Below are 21,336 nucleotides of genomic sequence, written 5' to 3' on the forward strand. Positions count from 1 at the left end.
AAATTTGATTTTGACATTTTTTGCCAGTGTTCTTGTTACTTTAATGGAGGAAAGAATTATTGGTGGTCCTTACTCTGCCTTTCTGGAACTTACTTATGTTCTGTGAAGATATTCTGAAGTTTTCTTCTCTTTGTATATACTCCTCTCAGGGAATGATTTTGCCCTCCCCATTTGATTTAGATTCCATCTTTCATGTTGGGGAATTTTTTCAAGTACCGTGTTTTCTTATGTTTAAGAGTGAGGGACTGAAAAACTTATTAGAAGTTTTTGAGTGTTGGGTTAGCTCTTTCAACCATGATCTTCGCTCTAGGGTTGGTTATCTGGTGGATATTTGAAAGAGATAGATAAAATCCTACCCTCCCCAAATAACTTAAGAAGATGTAGGAAGTAGAAAACTTGATTGAGTCATTGTCAAAATTCCAGGCTCATACTGCTTCACCAATGAACAGAAAGAAACATTCAAGGAGCAAATAATTTCAGTCTTACATAAACTCTGCCAGAGAATGAAAAGAAAACTTGATAACATACCAAACTAATAATCTTGATACTAAACTGACAAGGATACAAGGAAAGATAATTATAGCCAATCTCACTCATGAATATAGGTGTAAAAATATTATACAGATTTTTAGCCAACTGAATGTAGCAAAATGGAAAAAAGATATAATCTAAAAAGCCTTTATACAAGAAATGCCAACTAAGTCTAACGTTAGAAAACCAATCAAGGTAATTTTAATTAATGTAATCTGTTAACTTTATTATGTAATATAAGTTTCTTGGGTATGTGAATAGAATTCCTAAAAACTACACTACACTGAGGAAAACAGTTTTTTTAGTAAAAACTATGTAGGTGTGTTTATATCCATATGTAATAATGTATAGTAATTATCACATAATATTAGTGACTACTTGACCTCTGCATTAAAACTGTGATTTTTAGGTCAGAATTTCATCTACATCTTGAAAGACTTATTTGAAAGCTGTTTGTTAAGTAATATTTAATATAAGTCAAGTATCACAAAGTAAAAGCCCTAACTGATCGGCCATTCATTTTCCAGTTCTTCTTTATAGGATTAAATTCAAACTCACATGAAACAATGGGCATACATTAGTGTAGTATTTGGAATGATTGTTTTCTTTCTATACTATTTATCAATAGAATGGGAATCACAAGTCATCTTTTCTTATAAATAAATCTTGTGAGACTTCCTGAATCCTTTAATTTCTTTTACCTGATTTAATAAATATTGTTTGAAATAATTGCCATCAACTAGGAGATAAGTGTTTTTGGTTATAGACTTTGTTCTTATTTCAAATTATTTGTGTTACTTTGTGATTGGCCTTGTAAATTGCTACTTATTCATTTTAATGTGTACACAGTAGTCTAAGTGAATGGTTGAAAGTTGGAGATTATGTATTTGTAAATCAAGAAGGCATGTATTTTAACAGTGGATTTGAATTAATACTATTGATTGCTTGAAGGAGGAGGTCCTATCATATAGAATAATAGTGGTATCTTATACTTGTGTAGTGCTTAATGGTCTTAAACGTGCTTTCATATATGAAGGTACTCTTATGATGTAATCAGATTACATAAGGCTGTTCATCATACCATTTGCTTCTGAATCCAGAGTGTTATGATAAAAACGGTGAGTGCTGTCTGTTGGTTGTAGGCAATGTTGGCACACTCGTGCTATGCTACATAGCTTTTGTTCTTATCTATGATAGTTTAAAGATTGAAAACATGTAAGTTGATGAACTTCTATTAAGGAGTTTCCATTACCTGCAGAAAATAATTCTTAAGAGTTCATGTGTACTTGGCTATAGAGTAGTAATTATAAATGAGGGGATGTGGAGAGAAGGAATTAAAGTAAATTTTGTTCTTCATCCTTTGACTGTGGACTATACTGCTGGTTACTTTCCAGACTAGAATCTTTTATAGAGAATTATACTTGGTGCTTGCAACATTCTCACTCAGATTCTGATGACACCTTTTGAGTGGCTAGGTATACCTGGATGCATGTATAAATATATGTTTGTATGTTCCTGAGTAAGATTATGCTGGTGAGGGGAAGGTGGGAAAAAGGGCTTTGTCAAAGACCTTAAGTAGGAAAGATGAATCTAGATTAGTTACTGTGGAAAATATCTTTGATATGTGTGTTAACTTTATATTTGAACTTCCATAAAATTCAACTCTGATTTCTGAGTTTAGTTGGAAAAGAAGATCGAGAGATTTAAGTAGAACTACCTGATGTTATTTTTGTTTCAGTAGTACAGCAAAGATTTAAAACTTGAACACTGAAGAGAAAATGAAATACAGCCATCTAGTGGCTGCAACTTAAAAAGCTCTAAGCATAGTTAAAGTACCGTGAGCTCACATAAAAATCTCTCAAGGGCCATTATTAGGCATTCAAGCTAATCATTCCTTATCACACAAAGGAGCAATACACATTTGTATTACTAAACATTTTAGTCAAATTTTAATAAGAAGGGAAAACCTAATATATGTCAGTTGAACTATAACATTATGTAAATACCCTCAGAGGTCATTTGAACTAGAGTAAAATTATAGTAAGCTATCTACATTTTCAGTTGTAATATATATTAATCAGATTTTCTCAACATCTTTATTGGAGTATAATTGCTTTACAATGTTGTGTTAGTTTCTGCTGTATAACAAAGTGAATCAGCTATATGTATACATATATCCCCATATCCCCTCCCTCTAGCATCTCCCTCCCACCCTCCCTATCCCACCCTTCTAGGGGGTCACCAAGCACCTAGGTGATCTCTGTGCTATGCAGCTGCTTCCCACTAGCTATTTTACATTTGGTAGTGTATATATGTCCATGCCACTCTGTCACTTCGTCCCAGCTTACCCATGCCCCTCCCCATGTCCTCAAGTCCATTCTGTACGTCTGCATCTTTATTTCTGACCTGCCCCTAGGTTTATCAGAACCGTATTTTTTTTTCTTAGATTCCATATATATCTGTCAGCATACAATATTTGTTTTTCTCTTTCTGACATACTTTACTCTGTTTGACAGACTCTAGGTCCATCCAACTCACTACAAATAACTCCATTTCATTTCTTTTTATGGCTGAGTAATATTCCATTGTATATATGTGCCACATCTTTTTTTTTTTTTGCGGTACGCGGGCCTCTCACTGCTGTAGCCTCTCCCATTGCGGAGCACAGGCTCTGGACGCGCAGGCCCAGAGGCCATGGCTCACGGGCCCAGCCACTCTGCGGCATGTGGGCTTTTCCCGGACCGGGGCACAAACCGTGTCCCCTGCATCAGCAGGCAGACTCTCAACCACTGCGCCACCAGGGAAGCCCCACATCTTCTTTATCCATTCATCTGTTGATGGGCACTTAGGTTAGTTCCATGTCCTGGCTACTGTAAATAGAGCTACAATGAACACTGGGGTGCATGACTCTTTTTGAATTATGGCTTTCTCAGGGTATATGCCCAATAGTGGGATTGCAGGGTCCTATGGTAGTTCTATTTTGAGTTTTTTAAGAAACCTCCAAACTGTTCTCCTTAGTGGCTGTATCAATTTACATTCCCACCAACAGTGCAAGAGGGTTCTATTTTCTCCACACCCTCTCCAGCATTTATTGTTCATAGATTTTCTGATGATGGCTCTTCTGACCGGTGTGAGGTGATACTTCATTGTTTTGATTTGCATTTATCTAATGATTAGTGATGTTGAGCATCCTTTCATGTATTTGTTGGCAACCTGTATATCTTGTTTGGAGAAATGTCTATTTAGGTCTTCTGCCCATTTTTTGATTAGGTTGTTCGTTTTTTTTTTTTTTTAACATCTTTATTGGAGTATAATTGCTTTACAATGCTGTGTTACTTTCTGCTGTATAACAAAGTGAATCAGCTATACATATACATATATCCCCATATCTCCTCCCTGTTGTATCTGCCTCCCACCCTCCCTATCCCACCCCTCTAGGTGGTCACAAAGCACTGAGCTGATCTCCCTGTGCTATGCGGCTGCTTCCCACTAGCTATCTATTTTACATTTGGTGGTGTATATATGTCCATGCCACTCTCTCACTTTGTCTCAGCTTCCCCTTCCCCGTGTCCTCAAGTCCATTTTCTAGTAGGTCTGTGTCTTTTTTTTTTTTTAACATCTTTATTGGGGTATAATTGCTTTACAATGGTGTGTTAGTTTCTGCTTAATAGCAAAGTGAATCAGTTATACATACACATATGTTCCCATATCTCTTCCCTCTTGTGTCTCCCTCCCTCCCACCCTCCCTATCCCACCCCTCCAGGCGGTCACAAAGCACCGAGCCGATACCCCTGTGCCATGTGGCTGCTTCCCACTACCTATCTACCTTACGTTTGGTAGTGTATATATGTCCATGCCTCTCTCTCGCCCTGTCACAGCTCACCCTTCCCCCTCCCCATATCCTTAAGTCTGTTCTCCAGTAGGTCTGTGTCTTTACTCCTGTCTTACCCCTAGGTTCTTCATGACATTTTTTTTCTTAAATTCCATATATATGTGTTAGCATATGGTATTTGTCTTTTTCTTTCTGACTTACTTCACTCTGTATGACAGACTCTAGTCTATCCACCTCATTACAAATAGCTCAATTTCGTTTCTTTTTATGACTGAGTAATATTCCATTGTATATATGTGCCACATCTTCTTTATCCATTCATCCGATGATGGGCACTTAGGTTGATTCCATCTCCTGGCTATTGTAAATAGAGCTGCAGTGAACATTTTGGTGCATGACTCTTTTTGAATTATGGTTTTCTCAGGGTATATGCCCAGTAGTGGGATTGCTGGGTCATATGGTAGTTCTATTTGTAGTTTTTTAAGGAAGCTCCATACTGTTCTCCATAGTGGCTGTACCAATTCACATTCCCACCAGCAGTGCAAGAGTGTTCCCTTTTCTCCACACCCTCTCCAGCATTTATTGTTTGTAGATTTTTTGATGATGGCCATTCTGACTGGTGTGAGGTGATATCTCTTTGTAGTTTTGATTTGCATTTCTCTAATTATTAATGATGTTGAGCATTCTTTCATGTGTTTGTTGGCAATCTGTATATCTTCGTTGGAGAAATGTCTGTTTAGGTCTTCTGCCTATTTTTGGATTGGGGTGTTTGTTGTTTTGTTATTGAGCTGCATGAGCTGCTTGTAAATTTTGGAGATTAATCCTTTGTCAGTTGCTTCATTTGCAAATATTTTCTCCCATTCTGAGGGTTGTCTTTTCGTCTTGTTTATGGTTTCCTTTGCTGTGCAAAAGCTTTTAAGTTTCATTTAGTCCCATTTGTTTCTTTTTGTATTTATTTCCATTTCTCTAGGAGGTGGGTCAAAAAGGATCTTGCTGTGATTTATGTCATAGAGTGGTCTGCCTATGTTTTCCTCTAAGGGTTTTATAGTGTCTGGCCTTACATTTAGGTCTTTAATCCATGTTGAGTTTATTTTTGTGTATGGTGTTAGGGAGTGTTCTAATTTCATTCTTTCACATGTAGCTGTCCAGTTTTCCCAGCACCACTTATTGAAGAGACTGTCTTTTCTCCATTATATACTTTTGCCTCCTTTATCAAAATTAAGGTGACCATATGTGCATGGGTTTATCTCTGGGCATTCTATCCTGTTCCATTGGTCTATCTTTCTGTTTTTGTGCCAGTACCATACTGTCTTGATTACTGTAGCTTTGCAGTATAGCCTGAAGTCAGGGAGCCTGATTCCTCCAGTTCCGTTCTTCCTTCTCAGGATTTCTTTGGCTATTCGGGGTCTTTTGTGTTTCCATACAAATTGTGAAATTTTTTGTTCTAGTTCTGTGAAAAGTGCCATTGGTAGTTTGGTACGGATTGCACTGAATCTGTAGATTGCTTTGGGTAGTATAGTCATTTTCACAATGTGGATTCTTCCAATCCAGGAACATGGTATATCTCTCCATCTGTTGGTATCATCTTTAATTTCTTTCATCAGTGTCTTATAGTTTTCTGCATATAGGTCTTTTGTCTCCTTAGGTAGGTTTATTCTTAGGTATTTTATTCTTTTTGTTGCAGTGATAAATGGGAGTGTTTCCTTAATTTCTCTTTCAGATTTTTCATCATTAGTTTATAGGAATGAAAGAGATTTGTGTGCATTAATTCTGTATCCTGCTACTCTACCAAATTTGCTGGTTAGCTCTAGTAATTTTCTGATACCATCTTTAGGATTCTGTATGTATAGTATCATACCATCTGCAAACAGTGACAGTTTTACTTCTTCTTTTCCGATTTGGCTTCCTGTTATTTCTTTTTCTTCTCTGATTGCTGTGGCTTAAACTTGCAAAACTATGTTGAATAAGAGTGGTGAGAGTGGGCAACCTTGTCTTATTCCTGATCTTAGAGGAAATGCTTTCAGTTTGTCACCATTGAGGACGATGTTGGCTGTGGGTTTGTCATATATGGCCTTTATTATGTTGAGGTAGGTTCCCTCTATGCCTACTTTCTGGAGAGTTTTTATCATAAATAGGTGTTGAATTTTGTCAAAAGCTTTTTCTGCATCTATTGAGAGTATCATATGGTTTTTCTCCTTCAGTTTGTTAATATGGTATATCACATTGAATGATTTGCATATATTGAAGAATCCTTGCATTCCTGGGATAAACCCCACTTGATCATGGTGTATGATCCTTTTAATGTGCTGTTGGATTCTGTTTCCCGGTATTTTGCTCAGGATTTTTGCATCTATGTTCATCAGTGTTACTGGCCTGTAGTTTTCTCTTTTCGTGACATCTTTGTCTGGTTTTGGTATCAGGGTGCTGGTGGCTTCGTAGATGAGTTTGGGAGTGCTCCTCCATCTGCTATATTTTGGAAGAGTTTGAGAAGGATGGGTGTTAGCTCTTCTCTAAATGTTTCATAGAATTCGCCTGTGAAGCCATCTGGTCCTGGACTTTTGTTTGTTGGAAGATTTTTAATCACTGTTTCAATTTCAGTACTTGTGATTGGTCTGTTTATATTTTCTATTTCTTCCTGGTTCAATCTCGGAAGGTTGTGCCTTTCTAAGAATTTGTCCACTTCTTCCAGGTTGTCCATTTTATTGGCATAGAGTTACTTGTAGTAATCTCTCCTGATCCTCTGTATTTCTGCAGTGTCAGTTGTTACTTCTCCTTCTTCATTTCTAATCCTGTTCATTTGAGTGTTCTCCCTTTTTTTCTTGATGAGCCTGGCTAATGGTTTATCAGTTTTGTTTATCTTCTCAACGAACCAGCTTTTAGTTTTATTGATCTTTGCTATTATTTTCTTCATTTCTTTTTCATTTATTTCTGATCTTTATGATTTCTTTCCTTCTGCTAACTTTGGGGTTTTTTGTTCTTCTTTCTCTAATATCTTTAGGTGTAAGGTTAGGTTGTTTATTTGAGGTTTTTCTTGTTGCTTGAGGTAGGATTGTATTGCTATACACTTCCCTCTTAAAACTGCTTTTGCTGCATCCCATAGGCTTTTGGTCGTCATGTTTTCATTTCATTTGTGTCTAGGTATTTTTTGATTTCCTCTTTGATTTCTTCAGTAGTCTCTTGGTTTCTTAGGAGCATAGTTTTTAATCCTCCATGTGTTCGTATTTTTTAGGGTTTTTCCCCGTAATTGATATTTAGTCTCATAGCTTTGTGGTCAGAAAAGATACTTGATATGATTTCAGTTTTCTCAAATTTACCAAGGCTTGATCTGTCACCCAGGTTATGGTCTATCCTGGAGAATGTTCCATGAGCACTTGAGAAGAAAGTGTATTCTGTTGTTTTGGATGGAATGTTCTATAAATATCAGTTAAGTCCATCTTGTGTAATGTGTCATTTAAAGCTTGTGTTTCCTTATTTATTTTCATTTCGGCTGATCTGTCCATTGGTGAAAGTGGGGTGTTAAAGTCCCCTACTATTCTTGTGTTACTGTCTATTTCCCCTTTTATGGCTGTTAGCATTTGCCTTATGTATTGAGGTGCTCCTATGTTGGGGGCATAAATGTTTACAATTGTTATATCTTTTTCTCGGATTGATTCCTTGATCATTATGTAGTGTCCTTCTTTGTCTCTTGTAATAGTCTTTATTTTAAAATCTGTTTTGTCTGATAAGAGAACTGCTACTCCAACTTTTTTTTTTTTAAATGTATGTATTTATTTATTTATTTTTGGCTGTGTTGGGTCTTTGTTTCTGTGCGAGGGCTTTCTCCAGTTGAGGCGAGTGGGGGCCACTCTTCATCGCAGTGCGCGGGCCTCTCACTGTCGCAGCCTCTCACGTTGCGGAGCACAGGCTCCAGACGCGCAGGCTCAGTAGTTGTGGCTCACAGGCCTAGTTGCTCTGCGGCATGTGGGATCTTCCCACACCGGGGCTCGAACCCAAGTCCCCTGCATTGGCAGGCAGATTCCCAACCACTGAGCCACCAGGGAAGCCCCTCCAGCTTTCTTTTGATTTCCATTTTCGTGGAATATCTTTTTCCATCCCCTCACTTTCAGTCTGTATGTGTCCCTAGGTCTGAAGTGGGTCTCTGGTAGACAGCATATATACAGGTCTTGTTTTTGTATCCATTCAGCCAGTCTGTGTCTTTTGGTTGGAGCAGTTAATCCATTTACATTTAAGGTAATTATTGATATATATGTTCCTATTACCATTTTCTTAATTGTTTTGGGTTTCTTTTTGTAGGTCTTTTCCTTCTCTTGTGTTTCCTGCCTAGAGAAGTTCCTTTTGCATTTGTTTTGAAGCTGGTTTGGTGGTGCTGAATTCTCTTAACTTTTACCTGTCAGTAAAGGTTTTAATTTCTCCATCAAATCTGAATGAGATCCTTGCTGGGTAGAGTAATCTTGGTTGTAGGTTTTTCCCTTTCATCACTTTAAATATGTCCTGCCACTCCCTTCTGACTTGCAGAGTTTCTGCTGAAAGATCAGCTGTTAACCTTTTGGGGATACCGTTGTATGTTACTTTTCCTTTGCTGCTTTTAATATTTTGTCTATGTATTTAATTTTTGATAGTTTGATTAATATGTGTCTTGGCGTGTTTCTCCTTGGATTTATGTTGTATGGGAGTCTCTGCGCTTCCTGGACCTGATTGACTGTTTCCTTTCCCATGTAAGGGAAGTTTTCAAGTATAATCTCTTCAAATATTTTCTCAGTCCCTTTCTTTTTCTCTTCTTCCTCTGGGATCCCTATAATTCGAATGTTGGTAAGTTTAATGTTGTCTCAGAGCTCTCTGAGACTGTCCTCAATTCTTTTCATTTTTTTCCTTTATTCTGCTCTGTGGTAGTTATTTCCATCATTTTATCTTCCAGGTCACTTATCCGTTCTTCTGCCTCAGTTATTCTGCTACTGCTTCCTTCTAGAGAATTTTTAATTTATTGTGTTATTTATCTTTGTTTGTTTGCTCTTTAGTTCTTCTAGGTCCTTGTTAAATGTTTCTTCTGTTTTCTCCCATCTATTTCCATGATTTTGTATCATCTTTACTATCATTACTCTGAATTCTATTTCAGGTAGACTGCCTATTTCCTCTTCATTTGTTTGGTCTGGTGGGTTTTTACCTTGCTCCTTCATCTGCTGCATATTTCTCTGTTTTCTCATTTTGTTTACTTGCTGTGTTTGGGGTCTCCTTTTCACAGGCTGCTGGCTCGTAGTTCCCTTGTTTTTGGTGTCTGTCCCTAGTGGATGAGGTTAGTTGAGTTGCTTGTGTAGGCTTCCTGGTGGAGGGGACTGGTGCCTGTGTTCTGGTGGTTGGGGCTGGATGTTGTCTTTCTGGTGGGCAGGACCGCATCTGGTGGTGTGTTTTGGGGTGTCTGTGACCTTATTATGATTTTAGGCAGCCTCTCTGCTAATGGGTGCAGTTGTGTTCCTGTCTTGCTAGTTGTTTGGCATGGGGTGTCCAGCACTGGAGCTTGCTTGCTGTTCGGTGGAGCTGTGACTTAGTGTTGAGACTGAGATCACTGGGAGAGCTGTAATCAATTTATATTACGTGGGGCTGGGAGGTCTGTGGTGGTCCAGTGTCCTGAACTCAGCTCTCCCACCTTGGAGGCTCAGGCCTGACACCGGGCTGGAGCACCATGACTCTGTCAGCCACACGGCTCAGAAGAAAAGGGAGAAAAAAAGAAAGTAAAAAAAATATTAACATAAAAAGAAAAATAGTAAAAAAAAGAAGGTAGCAACCAAACCAATAAACAAATCCACCAACGATAACAAGTGCTAAAAACTAAACTAAGGTAAACATGAAAATCAGTAACAAATCAGTCGCAGACAGCAAACACCAAGTCTACAGTTGCTCTCAAAATCTGCTGCCTCAATTTTGGGACGATTCGTCTATTTAGGTGTTCCACAGATTCAGGGTACATCACGTTGATTGTGGAGACTTAATCCGCTGCTCCTGAGGCTGCATGGAGAAACTTCCCTTTCTCTTCTTTGTCCGCATAGCTCCTGGGATTCTGCTTTGGCCCCACCTCTGCGTGTAGGTCTCTGTCAGTCATCTTTTCCCCACCCAGACAGGAGGGGGTTTAAGCAGCAGCTGATTAGGGGGCTCTGGCTCACTCAAACCATGGGGAGGGAGGGGACAGTAGTCAGAATTGGAATGTGGGGTGAGCCTGTGGTGGCAGATGCCAGCGTGACATTGCAACAGCCTGAGGTGTGATGTGTGTTCTCCCGGGGAAGTTGTCTCTGGATCACGGGACCCTGGCAGTGGCAGTCTGCATAGCCTCCATGGGTGGGTTGTGTGTGTGTGGATAGTGACCTGTGCTTGCATACAGCATTCTTCATGGCTGCGTTAGCGTTTCATGCCCGTCTCTGGGGTCCGAGCTGATAGCCATGGCTCACGCCTGTCTCTGGAGCTTGTTTAGGCGGTGCTCTGCCTCCTGTGGGCAAATGGGGATGAATCCCCTCTCCTTGTGCACCCCGAAACAAGGGTCTCTTGCCTCTTCGGCAGGTCCAGACTTCTTCCCAGATTCCCTCCTGGCTAGCTGTGGTGCACTAGCACCCTCAGGCTGTCTTCATGCAGCCAACCCCAGTCCTCTCCCTGGGATCTGACCTCCGAAGCCCAAGCCTCAGCTCCCAGCCCCCACCCGCCTGACGGGTGAGCCAATAAGCCTCTCAGGCTGGTGAGAGTGCTGGTCGACCCTGATCCTCTGTCAGGGAATCTCTCTGCTTTGCCCTCTGCACCCCTGTTGCTGTGCTTTCCTCCGTGGCTCTGAAGTTCCCCCCACACCCCACCGTCTTCGCCAGTGAAGGGGCTTCCTGGTGTGTGGTAACTTTTCCTCCTTCTCAGCTCCCTCCCAGAGGTGCAGGTCCTGTCCCTATTCTTTTGTCTCTGCTTTTTCTTTTTTTCTTTTGCCCTACCCAGGTACATGGGGAGTTTCTTGCCTTTTGGGAGGTCTGAGGTCTTCTGCCAGCATTTAGTAGGTGTTCTGTAGGAGCTGTTCCATATGTAGATGGTTTTTTTTCCTTTTTATTAATTTATTTTATTTATTTATTTTTGGCTGCACTGGGTCTTCATCGTACGCATGGGCTTTCTCTAGTTGCGGTGAGCGGGGGCCACTCCTCGTTGCTTTGTGCGGGCTTCTTATTGTGGTGGCTTCTCTTGTTGCAGAGCACGGTCTCTAGGTGCACGGGTTTCAGTAGTTGTGGCATGCAGCCTAACTAGTAGTGGCACGTGAGCTCTAGAGCACAGGCTCAGTAGTTGTGGCTCACGGGCATAGTTGCTTCGCGGCATGTGGGATCTTCCTGGACCCAGGCTCAAACCCATGTCCCCTGCATTGGCAGGCGGATTCCCAACCACTGCACCATCAGGGAAGCCCTAGATGTATTTATGATGTATTTGTGGGGAGGAAGGTGGTCTTCACGTCTTACTCCTCCGCCATCTTGAAGGTCCTTCCCTTATTTAGATTTTTTAAGTTGTAAAACTCCAGTAGCACTTTTTAAGCACATGTATATTCTGAAACATCGCTAGAGAATATCTTGGCCTCTCTTGCTTATATAAATTAACCTATTATTATGGTTGAAGTACAGGTTTAGTTGCTTACTGTATTTTATAGAATAAATTTTAGTCATTGTTGGCTTATAAACTTTATTGATGCAAAAATGAACTATTTTCTAGGAGCAAGATAATGCTTTACAAAATATGCATGAGAAAGTAGAAAAATTAGAAGCCGAACACATGGAGTGCTCTGACCTTTTACGTCGACAGACAAGTGAATTCGAATTTAGCACTCAACGAGAGGAACGTCTTAGAAAAGAGTTTGAGGTATATTTTCTCATTCTTTTATAGCACATATATGATGACTAGTTAGTAATTTAAGGACAAAGTTTTACTCTGTAATAAAATATAATTTTTTGACATTTATATATATTGAATATTGGCTTCCTTGAAAACTTTTGTATTTGAGTAAATTATATCTTGCTCCAAATTAAAAAAAAACTATTCATTTTTTAATAATTAATTGTCCTGGAATATTTGGAAAGTTTGAAGGTAATTGTTTATATTACAAGTTTGAGGAAGCAACACAAGAAAAGATATTAAATTCTAATTTTGTAGTTTGAATGCTGTGTACTAGCTACATAGTTTTGTGGAGTGCTTTTCAGGTTAGACTTTATTTATTTTTTATTTTTTTATAAATTTATTTTTATTTATATTACTTATTTTTGGCTATGTTGGGTCTTCATTGCTGCACGCGGGCTTTCTCTAGTTGTGGCGAGTGGGGGCTACTCTTCGTTGCGTTGCATGGGCTTCTCATTGTGGTGGCTTCTCTTGTTGTGGAGTACAGGCTCTGGGCACGTGAGCTTCAGTAGTTGTGGCATGCGGGCTCAGTAGTTGTGGCTTGCGAGCTCTAGAGTGCAGGCTTGGTAGTTGTTGTGCATGGGCTTAGTTGCTCTGCAGCAAGTGGGATCTTCCTGGACCAGGGCTTGAACCTGTGTCCCCTGCATTGGCAGGAAGATTCTTAACCACTGTGCCATGAGGGAAGTCCCCAGGTTAGACTTTAGATGGGAAAGGAGCATTAGTTTACAAATGAAAAAATATGATTTTTGTGAGTAAATGATACTGATAACCACTTTAATCTTGAGAGCTAATTTATTTTTTAATTTTTTAAAAAAATTTTCTTTTGCTTTGTGGGAAATTAAGTATTTCAATAGATAAAGAAGTTTGTCTTAAACATAATTTATAATTCTTATAAAGTAAATAAACATTTATAAAGAGTATTTAATGATAAAATGCTGGAGGTACTCTCATTAAACTCACTTCTGTCACTTAACACTGTGCTGAGAATTTTAGCCAAAGAAATATATAAAAGCAAGAACAGTGATAAAAAGTTATAATTTTTGGAAAGAAGGGGGGTATGATTCTGATTATTTTCAGATGGTATGCTAATAACCCTAAATGGTCAAGAAACTCATCTTTGAAATTATTGACACTAGTAAGAACATTCAGTAAGGAGGTCAAGAAGAAAATAATACATAGCAATTATGTTTACACTCTAATATACCAGTAATAATCAGAGAATAAGATACTAAAAAAGTTTTTGTCACCATAGTGACAAAAACAGGAATACAGTTAACAACAAATACGTTAAAAATTATGAAATTTAACTGAGAGTCTTAAAAGAAAATGATGAGACATTTTGGGAACCCTTAACAGTGTAAAGTTATGAATCCTCCCTAGATTATATTATGGGTTAAAGCAGTTCCAATCAAAGATTGAGTGGAATTATCTTGGGAAGACAGATTCTAAAGTTCATCCACATGAGGATCTATAAAACATTTTGGTAAGAGTAATGAGTGGGCACTTACTATACCAGAAGTTAGTACAGATTATAAAACTTCAGTAATATATCAATTGTGTTTTTTTGGTTGTATGCAACAGAAACCGACTTTGGTTAACATAAATAGGGAATTCAGTGGAAGAATATGGGAATCATATCCACAGAATCACAAGGAATGTTAGGGAATCAGCTTAGAAATCATGAGTCCCAGAGCATCTCCAGAGTTCTTGGTAGCAGAAATGATAGATGAAGCTGAGGTGAATTGGTACCGATAGTTTTTATTCTTTTTGTAACTTTGGTCAGGATTCTAATCTGGAAGAGAACATTTGATTGAAAGAGGTAATTTGCCCCAAGTAAATTCCTCTAATTATGCTAAAATTAAAGCCCCCCAAATAAATTCTTATATAGAAATTAGGGTGCTGGTAAAAAAAGAAGGGGAAAGATTGTTGAGTGGCCAAAAAGTACAATACCTCTAAGACCAGACTTTCAATGTCAGAATTGAAAGGTCAGTAGTAGACTTGTAGAGTATATCATTTTAAATCAGTAAGCATAGGAAAAATTATTCAGTGAATCGTGTTGAAATGATTGGTTAACTATTTGGGACAAAATAAAATTAGATTCCTATCTTACATTATATTCTAAAATAAATTCCAGTTGGATTAAAAAGAGTGAAATATTAAAAACAATGATAAAATAAGAAGAAAATGTAGTTTATTTTTTTCTGCTCTCTGAGTCATTATGACTTACTACTAATCATAAAAACCAAGGAACAAAATATTTAGGAATGGATTTATAGCTTTGACTAGGAGAGATTAAAGTCAAATGTAAGTAAAATCCCCACTTCGAATAAAAAGACAACCAAATGAGAAAAATATTTACAGCAAAGGGTAAATATATTTCTGTCTCTCTAAATCCCCTACTATTTGATAAGAGAAAGGAGAAGGTCTTTATGAAAAAATCTACCAAGTAAATCAAAGAAGATATGAAAGAATAATTTCAGATGGATAACAAACATAGGAAAAATGCTCCACCTCACCATAATGTAAGAAAGACAGTAACACTCAAAACAATAAGATTAAAGAAAATGATAGTACCCAGCACTGGTGAGGGTGGTGTTAAAAATTCTTGTACCATGATGGTGGGTGTGTAAATTTTTAAAACCTTGAAGGAATTCTGTTTGGCTGCTTTATAGGGTCTGTTCTCAGAAAATTACCATGTTCTTCTGGGACTCTCTCCTGTTCCATCTCCTCATTGCTTTGTAGGCATATGGCATAGCTGTCACCTGGGGACTTTTTCATTATCCTCTGTTGGATCTTCAGTTTCTTAGGTCTCTTGCCTTCTTCACTTCGTTGGAGTACATAGACTAGTAGCTTCTAAAGAAAGGGTGTATGGGAGCTAAGTTTTATTTGATCTTGCATATCTGAACATGATTTTTTTAATCAATAAAGTATTAAAGTATATAGAATTTGGCTGAATATAGAATTTTAGGATGGAATTCTTTCTTTCAGAATTTAAAGGCCTTGCCTCCCTCGTTCCCAGTCTCTTCTGTCGCTGTTGAGAGGCCTGATGTTATTCTTGTTTGTGTTCCCTTGTGGTGACCCTTTTCTCACTCTTCCTCTCTGAAAGTTTTCCTGTTTCTCTATTTTTTTTTTTTTTTTCCTGCGGTACGCGGCCTCTCACTGTTGTGGCCTCTCCCGTTGCGGAGCACAGGCTCTGGATGCGCAGGCTCAGCAGCCATGGCTCACGGGCCTAGCCGCTCCGCGGCATGTGGGATCTTCCCGGACTGGGGCATGAACCCGTGTTCCCTGCATCGGCAGGTGGACTCTCGACCACTGCGCCACCAGGGAAGCCCTCTTTTTTTTTTAAGACTTTTTTCTTCCAGTTAGTGAGATATAATCGACATACAGCGCTGTATAAGCTTAAGGTATAGAGCATAATTATTGATTTACATACATCCTGCAGTGATTATGAAAATAAGTTTGGTGAACATCTATCATCTCATATAGACAAAAAATTAAAGAAACAGAAAAAATGTTTTTTCTTATGATGAGAACTCTTAGGAATAACTCAGCAACTTTCATATATAACATACAGCAGTATTAATTATGTATAACATGTTACACATTACATCCGTAGTACTTATTTATCTTATAACTGGAAGTTTGTACCTTTCACTGCCTTCATCCAGTTACCCCTCCCCTCACCCCTCTGCCTCTGGTAACCATAAATCTGATCTCTTTTTCTATGAGGTTGATTGTTTTTGAAGTATAATTGACCTACAACACTATGTGAGTTCCTATTACACAACATAGTGATTTGATATTTCTATACATTTCAAAATGATCACCGTAAGTCTGGTTATGATTTGTCAACACACAAAAAATACTACCTAGTTACTGGCTATATTCCCTACCCTATACATTTCATACCTGTGACTTATTTATTTTGCAGCTGAGAGTTTGTACCTCTTAATCGCCTTCACCTGTATCTTTCTTCCCCTCCCATGCCCTACCCTCTGACAATCACCTGTTTGTTCTCTGTAGCTGTAACTGTTTTTGTTTTGTCATGTTTGTTCATTTGTTTTGCATTTTTAGATTCCACATGTAAGTGAAATCATATAGTATTTGTCTTTCTCTGTCTGACTTATTTCACTTAGGTTAATACCCTCTAGGTCCATCCATGTTGTTGCAAATATCAAGATTTCATTCTTTTTATCGATGAGTAATATTGCATCATATCATATATATATATATGAGATATATATCTCTCACGTCTTTATCCATTCATCTGTTGGTGGGCACCTAGTTTGCTACCATAGCTTTGCTGTTGTGAATAATGCTGCAGTGAACATAGGGGTGCATATATCTTTTTGTGTGTGTGTGTGTGTGTGGTATGCGGTCCTCTCACTGCTGTGGCCTCTGCCGTTGCGGAGCACACTGCGCCACCAGGGAAGCCCCATATATCTTTTCTAAGTAGTGTTTTTGTTTTCTTTGGATAAATACCAAAAGCGGGATTGCTGGATCATATGGTAGTTTTATTTTTTTATTTTTCTATTTTTAGTTTTTTGAGGACTCTCCATACTATTTTCCATAGTGGTTGTACCAGTTTACATTCTCACCCATTGTGCATGAGGGTTCCCTTTTCTTTTTTTTTCACTTTTTTAAAATAGAAAACTTTAAATATTAAAAAAGGTAGACAGCATAGTACAGTAATGGTACCCATCACCAGCTTCAAAAATTTTTCATTTAGGGCTTCCCTGGTGGTGCAGTGGTTGAGAGTCCGCCTGCCGATGCAGGGGACACGGGTTCGTGGCCCGGTCCGGGAGGATCCCACATGCCACGGAGCGGCTGGGCCTGTGAGCCATGGCCGCTGAGCCTGCGTGTCCGGAGCCTGTGCCCCGCAACGGGAGAGGCCACAAGAGTGACAGGCCTGCGTACCAAAAAAAAAAAATTATTCATTTATGGGTTATCTTGAATCATTCATACCCCTATTCACTTTCCTTCTTCCCATATTATATTGAAACAAATCCCAGGCATCATATCATTTTAACCATAAATATTTCTAAAAAATAAGGGGCCTTTTATTTAGAACCACGTTATCAATATCAAACTTAAATTAACAGTAATTACTTAATATAATCAAATATCCAGATATTATTTAAATTTCATATTGCTACATATATGGCATAAAAATGTATGTATGATTACAGTTTGTTTGAATCAGAATCCCTAGTAGGTCTACACATTATAATTGGTTGATATGTCTCTTAAGTCTCTCAATCTATAGTTTCTCCATCTATAGCTTTCTTTTTCCCTTGTATTTGTGAAGACACCAAGCTATTTCTGCTATAGAGTTCCCACTAACTATAAAATTTCAGAACATCAAAGATAAACAATGATTCTTAGTATAGATTTTTTTTGTGTTCAGTGTGCAGGGCATTTGGTGGCCATTTTAGTTAGGAGACTCATGATCTTTATTTTGTGTAATTCTCTTGTGTTATTTCTTCTTAATTTCCTGCTCAGGGTTTTTTTATTCTCTCTTTCTTGGGTTTTTAATTGTTCAGTTGGTAGGCCAACTGGTTGATGTTTTGTTTTTCTTACCTTTTGTTGTCTTTCTCTTTGTATTTTTGTTGTTGTTGGTTCGTGGGAGATTTACTTGACTTTTCTAATCTTCTAATTGAATATTTTATGTTTTCTTTTTAGTTTCTGTGGGCTCTTTTTCTCTGTACCATTTTTATAGCATCCTGATCCTATATCATGACTACTGTATTCATTTGTTTATTCAGAAAACCTCGAGAGTGTCAGGCACACTTTTGGGTGTTTGAGGCATAGCAGTGAACAAAACAAAGCCTCTTCCCTCTTGAAATTGACACTCTTGTCAGGGAGAATCACACATGAAATAAAATAGAATTTGATAAGCCCTATGGAGAAGAATAAAGGAGACGAGGGGAGTAATAAATGGTGGGGTGGAATGGTTACCTTCTTGTGTTAGTGGTCGAGGAAGCCTGACTTGATAAGATGGCATTTGAGCAGAGACCTGAAGGAAGAAAGGGATTGAGCCATGCGGCTATCTGGAGGAAGAGATTCTAGGTAGAAGGAATAGAAAGTGTAAAGGCCATGAGATGCGAGTGTGCTTGGAAAGTTTGAGGAATAGCAAGTAGGCCATTGTGATTGAAATGGATTGAGCAAGAGAGAGACTAGTAGGGTGTAGAGAATGGTAGGCAGATGTTATAGAGTCTTGAAGGTCTTTTGGAGTTCATTGTAAGAACTTTGGCTTTCTTTCTGAGATGGAAAGCCATTGAAAGGTTTTAAGCAGAGGAATGACATGTCCCCTCTAATTTGTTTTAAAAGCATCATTGTGTATACTCCTTGAAAGACAGATTGTAAGAGGCCATTTAGGAAACTATTAAAGTAATTACATGAGAGATTATGGTGCTTTAGACCAAAGTAGTGGTAGAGGAGGTAGTCAGATTTGTATGTGTTTTGGAAGATAGAACTAGTAGGATTTGCACATTTATTGGACATGGCTTGTGAGAGAAAAAGAAAGGGAGTAAAAGATAATGCCAAAGATTTTGGCTTGAGCCTTTGGGGGAATGGCACTGTCATTTACTCAACCTGGCCAAGAATGCAAGTGGAGTAAATTCAGGAGAGATGAGGAGTTTGGTTTTAGAGATGTTAAATTTGACATGCCCGTTAGACATCCATGTGGAGATGTTGAGTAGGCAGTTGAATGTAAGTATTGGCCTTAGGGAAATCTTACTGTAGAGTGATGAGATGTGCCAAATATTTCATTGGGAAGTGGTGAAATGTTACAATCCATAGGACTTTTCTCTTTGTTTCTACAAGGAGTGACCTGCTAGTTTCCTCTTTGGTGGTTATTAAATGGAAGAAAGAAATGGAGGAAAAATCTGTTTCATACTATTCAGTATACAGAATTTCCCCTGGCTTCAGTCTTGTACACCAACCCCCCTACCCCTGCTCTGCCCACCCCATGTATCTCTATGTCCAATCTTGGCTTCAGAGTGACATTTTCCAGATAATAAACCTCCAGTTTGTGAGTTTGTGTAGCGGTTGGTGGGGGGGTAGTTGTAGGCTAATTAGGGTGGAGGTGGATGCCTGCAGGTTAAACTCTTCATACTGATGATTTTAAAAAAACCCAAACTTTACTGAGATATAATTTGCATGCTACAAATTCACCCATTTATAGGGTACAATTCAGTGGTTTTTAGTATATTCACAGAGTTGTACAGCTATCACTACAGTCGATTGGAGCATGTTTTCATCACCTCAGTAAGAAACCCCACACCCATTAGCTATCACTCTCCTCTTTCCCCATTCCTCTCATCCCTAAAAAAACATTAATTTACTTCTGCTTGTATATATTTGCCTGTTCTGAACATTTCATATTAGTGGAATCATGCAATATGTGGTTTTTGGTGATTTTTTTTCACATAACAGGATGTTTTAAGGATTCATCCATGTTGTATCATGTATCAGCACTTCATGCCTCTTTATTACTAAATAATCTCCCATTGTATTATAGACCACATTTTGTATATCCATTCATCAGTTGATAGACATTTATGCTGTTTTCACTTTTTGGCTATCATGAATAATGGCTCCATGAACATTTGTGTACAAGTTTTTGTGTGGACATGTTTTCAGTTTCACCTAGGAGTGGGCATGCTAGGTGACATATCTCTATGTTTAACTTTTTGAGGGGCTGTCAGACTGTTTTGCATAGTGGAGGCACCATTTTACATCCCCAGCAGCAATGCATGAGGGTTCCAGTGTCTTCAGATCCTCACCAACACTTGTTATTATTAGTCTTTCTAATTATAACCACTTTAGTGGGTGTATAATGGTATCTCGTGGTTTTGCTTTGCATTTCTCTGATGACTGATGATGCTGAATATCATTTCATGTGCTTATTGGCCATTTGTATATCGTTGGAGAAATAGTTATTCAGATCCATTATACATTTTTAATGGGTTCTTTGTGTTATATGATTGTCAGATGTTTTAATAGGGAAAACGGGGTGTGGAGTGTATAGGAACTCTCAGTAATAACGCCAGATTATGAACTTGAACTTGACAAAGATAAATTACTCATACGCTTACCACATATGGTCTAATTTTATATGAGGTTAGAGAAAGAAATTTAAAAGTGAGATTATATTCCAAGTAATATTTTTAGCTTATTTGTCATTTGTGCTGAACATTTTTTCAGGCCAGAAAATTCAGGAGTGCATCATCATATTTTATATCATCATTTTTAATATCATGTGGTTTGTGGATGGCCTATTAGAAAAGGATTAGAATAAAGTTCTGAATATACTTAGAATTTCAAAAGATCATTTAGAAGTCACTTTAGGATGCTATAAAACTCTATGATCATCACTAAAAACATTTTAATTGCCTTATAGGTATGAAGAAGTGCTAGGTAACAGTGATTTTTGTTGATAAGATTCTTGATAAGTCACTTTTGACTCAATTGAGGTAGTGTCTAATGCCTAAACTTTAGGATTTGTTTTTGGATAACTCAGTATTGATTTAGTTTCTTGTAAAATACTTACTTGCCCCAATTTCTTTTTTTTTTAATTGATTAATGTTGTAAATATAAAATTGTTTTAGACTAGTTTTATATTGAGTTTTTTCTTAGCTACTCTGTAAATACTTTTGATAATACCAGGTCTCTGCTTTGGGGGAATTGAAGCTTTGAGGGTGTCCAGAGAGTCTAGTTTTATTCTATTTATAAAAATTTTCTAAGTGGACAAGTATAGTCCTGTGACTTACCTACAGTTCTTCATCTTTAGACACCTTACAAATTTTTGCTTTATATTTAAGTGAATGTATTTTGTATTGGCTCTTTGACCAGGTGATGACATAATGAAGGAGAAGTTAAATTCCTAGAGAGCAGTTTATGTAGTTTAACATTCAGTTGTGGAGACATTAAGTACTAGTAATTCTAGGCGCTTATAGTCATCATTGGTATTTTTAAAAAAGTATTAATATAAAATAAGATAATAATAAAGAGGAAAATTGTTAAAATTTTAATAGAATTACTGACATTATTTAATGTCAGTAATATCAGACTAAAGC

The 21,336-nt window shown here is 38.0% G+C and overlaps 1 protein-coding gene across 9 annotated transcripts in view; it reads left to right on the top strand.

Annotated features, from left to right (window-relative positions):
* The window catches only part of CCDC171 (coiled-coil domain containing 171), a 362,751-nt gene that overhangs the window by 55,280 nt on the left and 286,135 nt on the right, over window positions 1-21,336 (top strand). For 7 of the 9 annotated variants that reach the window (XM_060300955.1, XM_030840654.2, XM_060300958.1 and 4 more), the window contains one exon: window positions 12,077-12,223. The exons of the other annotated variants lie outside the window; for them this stretch is intronic. In XM_060300955.1, coding sequence (XP_060156938.1) covers window positions 12,077-12,223 — 147 coding nt within the window. The remainder of the gene's footprint in view (window positions 1-12,076; window positions 12,224-21,336) is intronic. 9 annotated transcript variants of the gene reach the window in all.

The sequence above is a fragment of the Globicephala melas genome, chromosome 6, assembly GCF_963455315.2.
Source record: "Globicephala melas chromosome 6, mGloMel1.2, whole genome shotgun sequence".
Lineage (NCBI taxonomy): Eukaryota > Metazoa > Chordata > Mammalia > Artiodactyla > Delphinidae > Globicephala > Globicephala melas.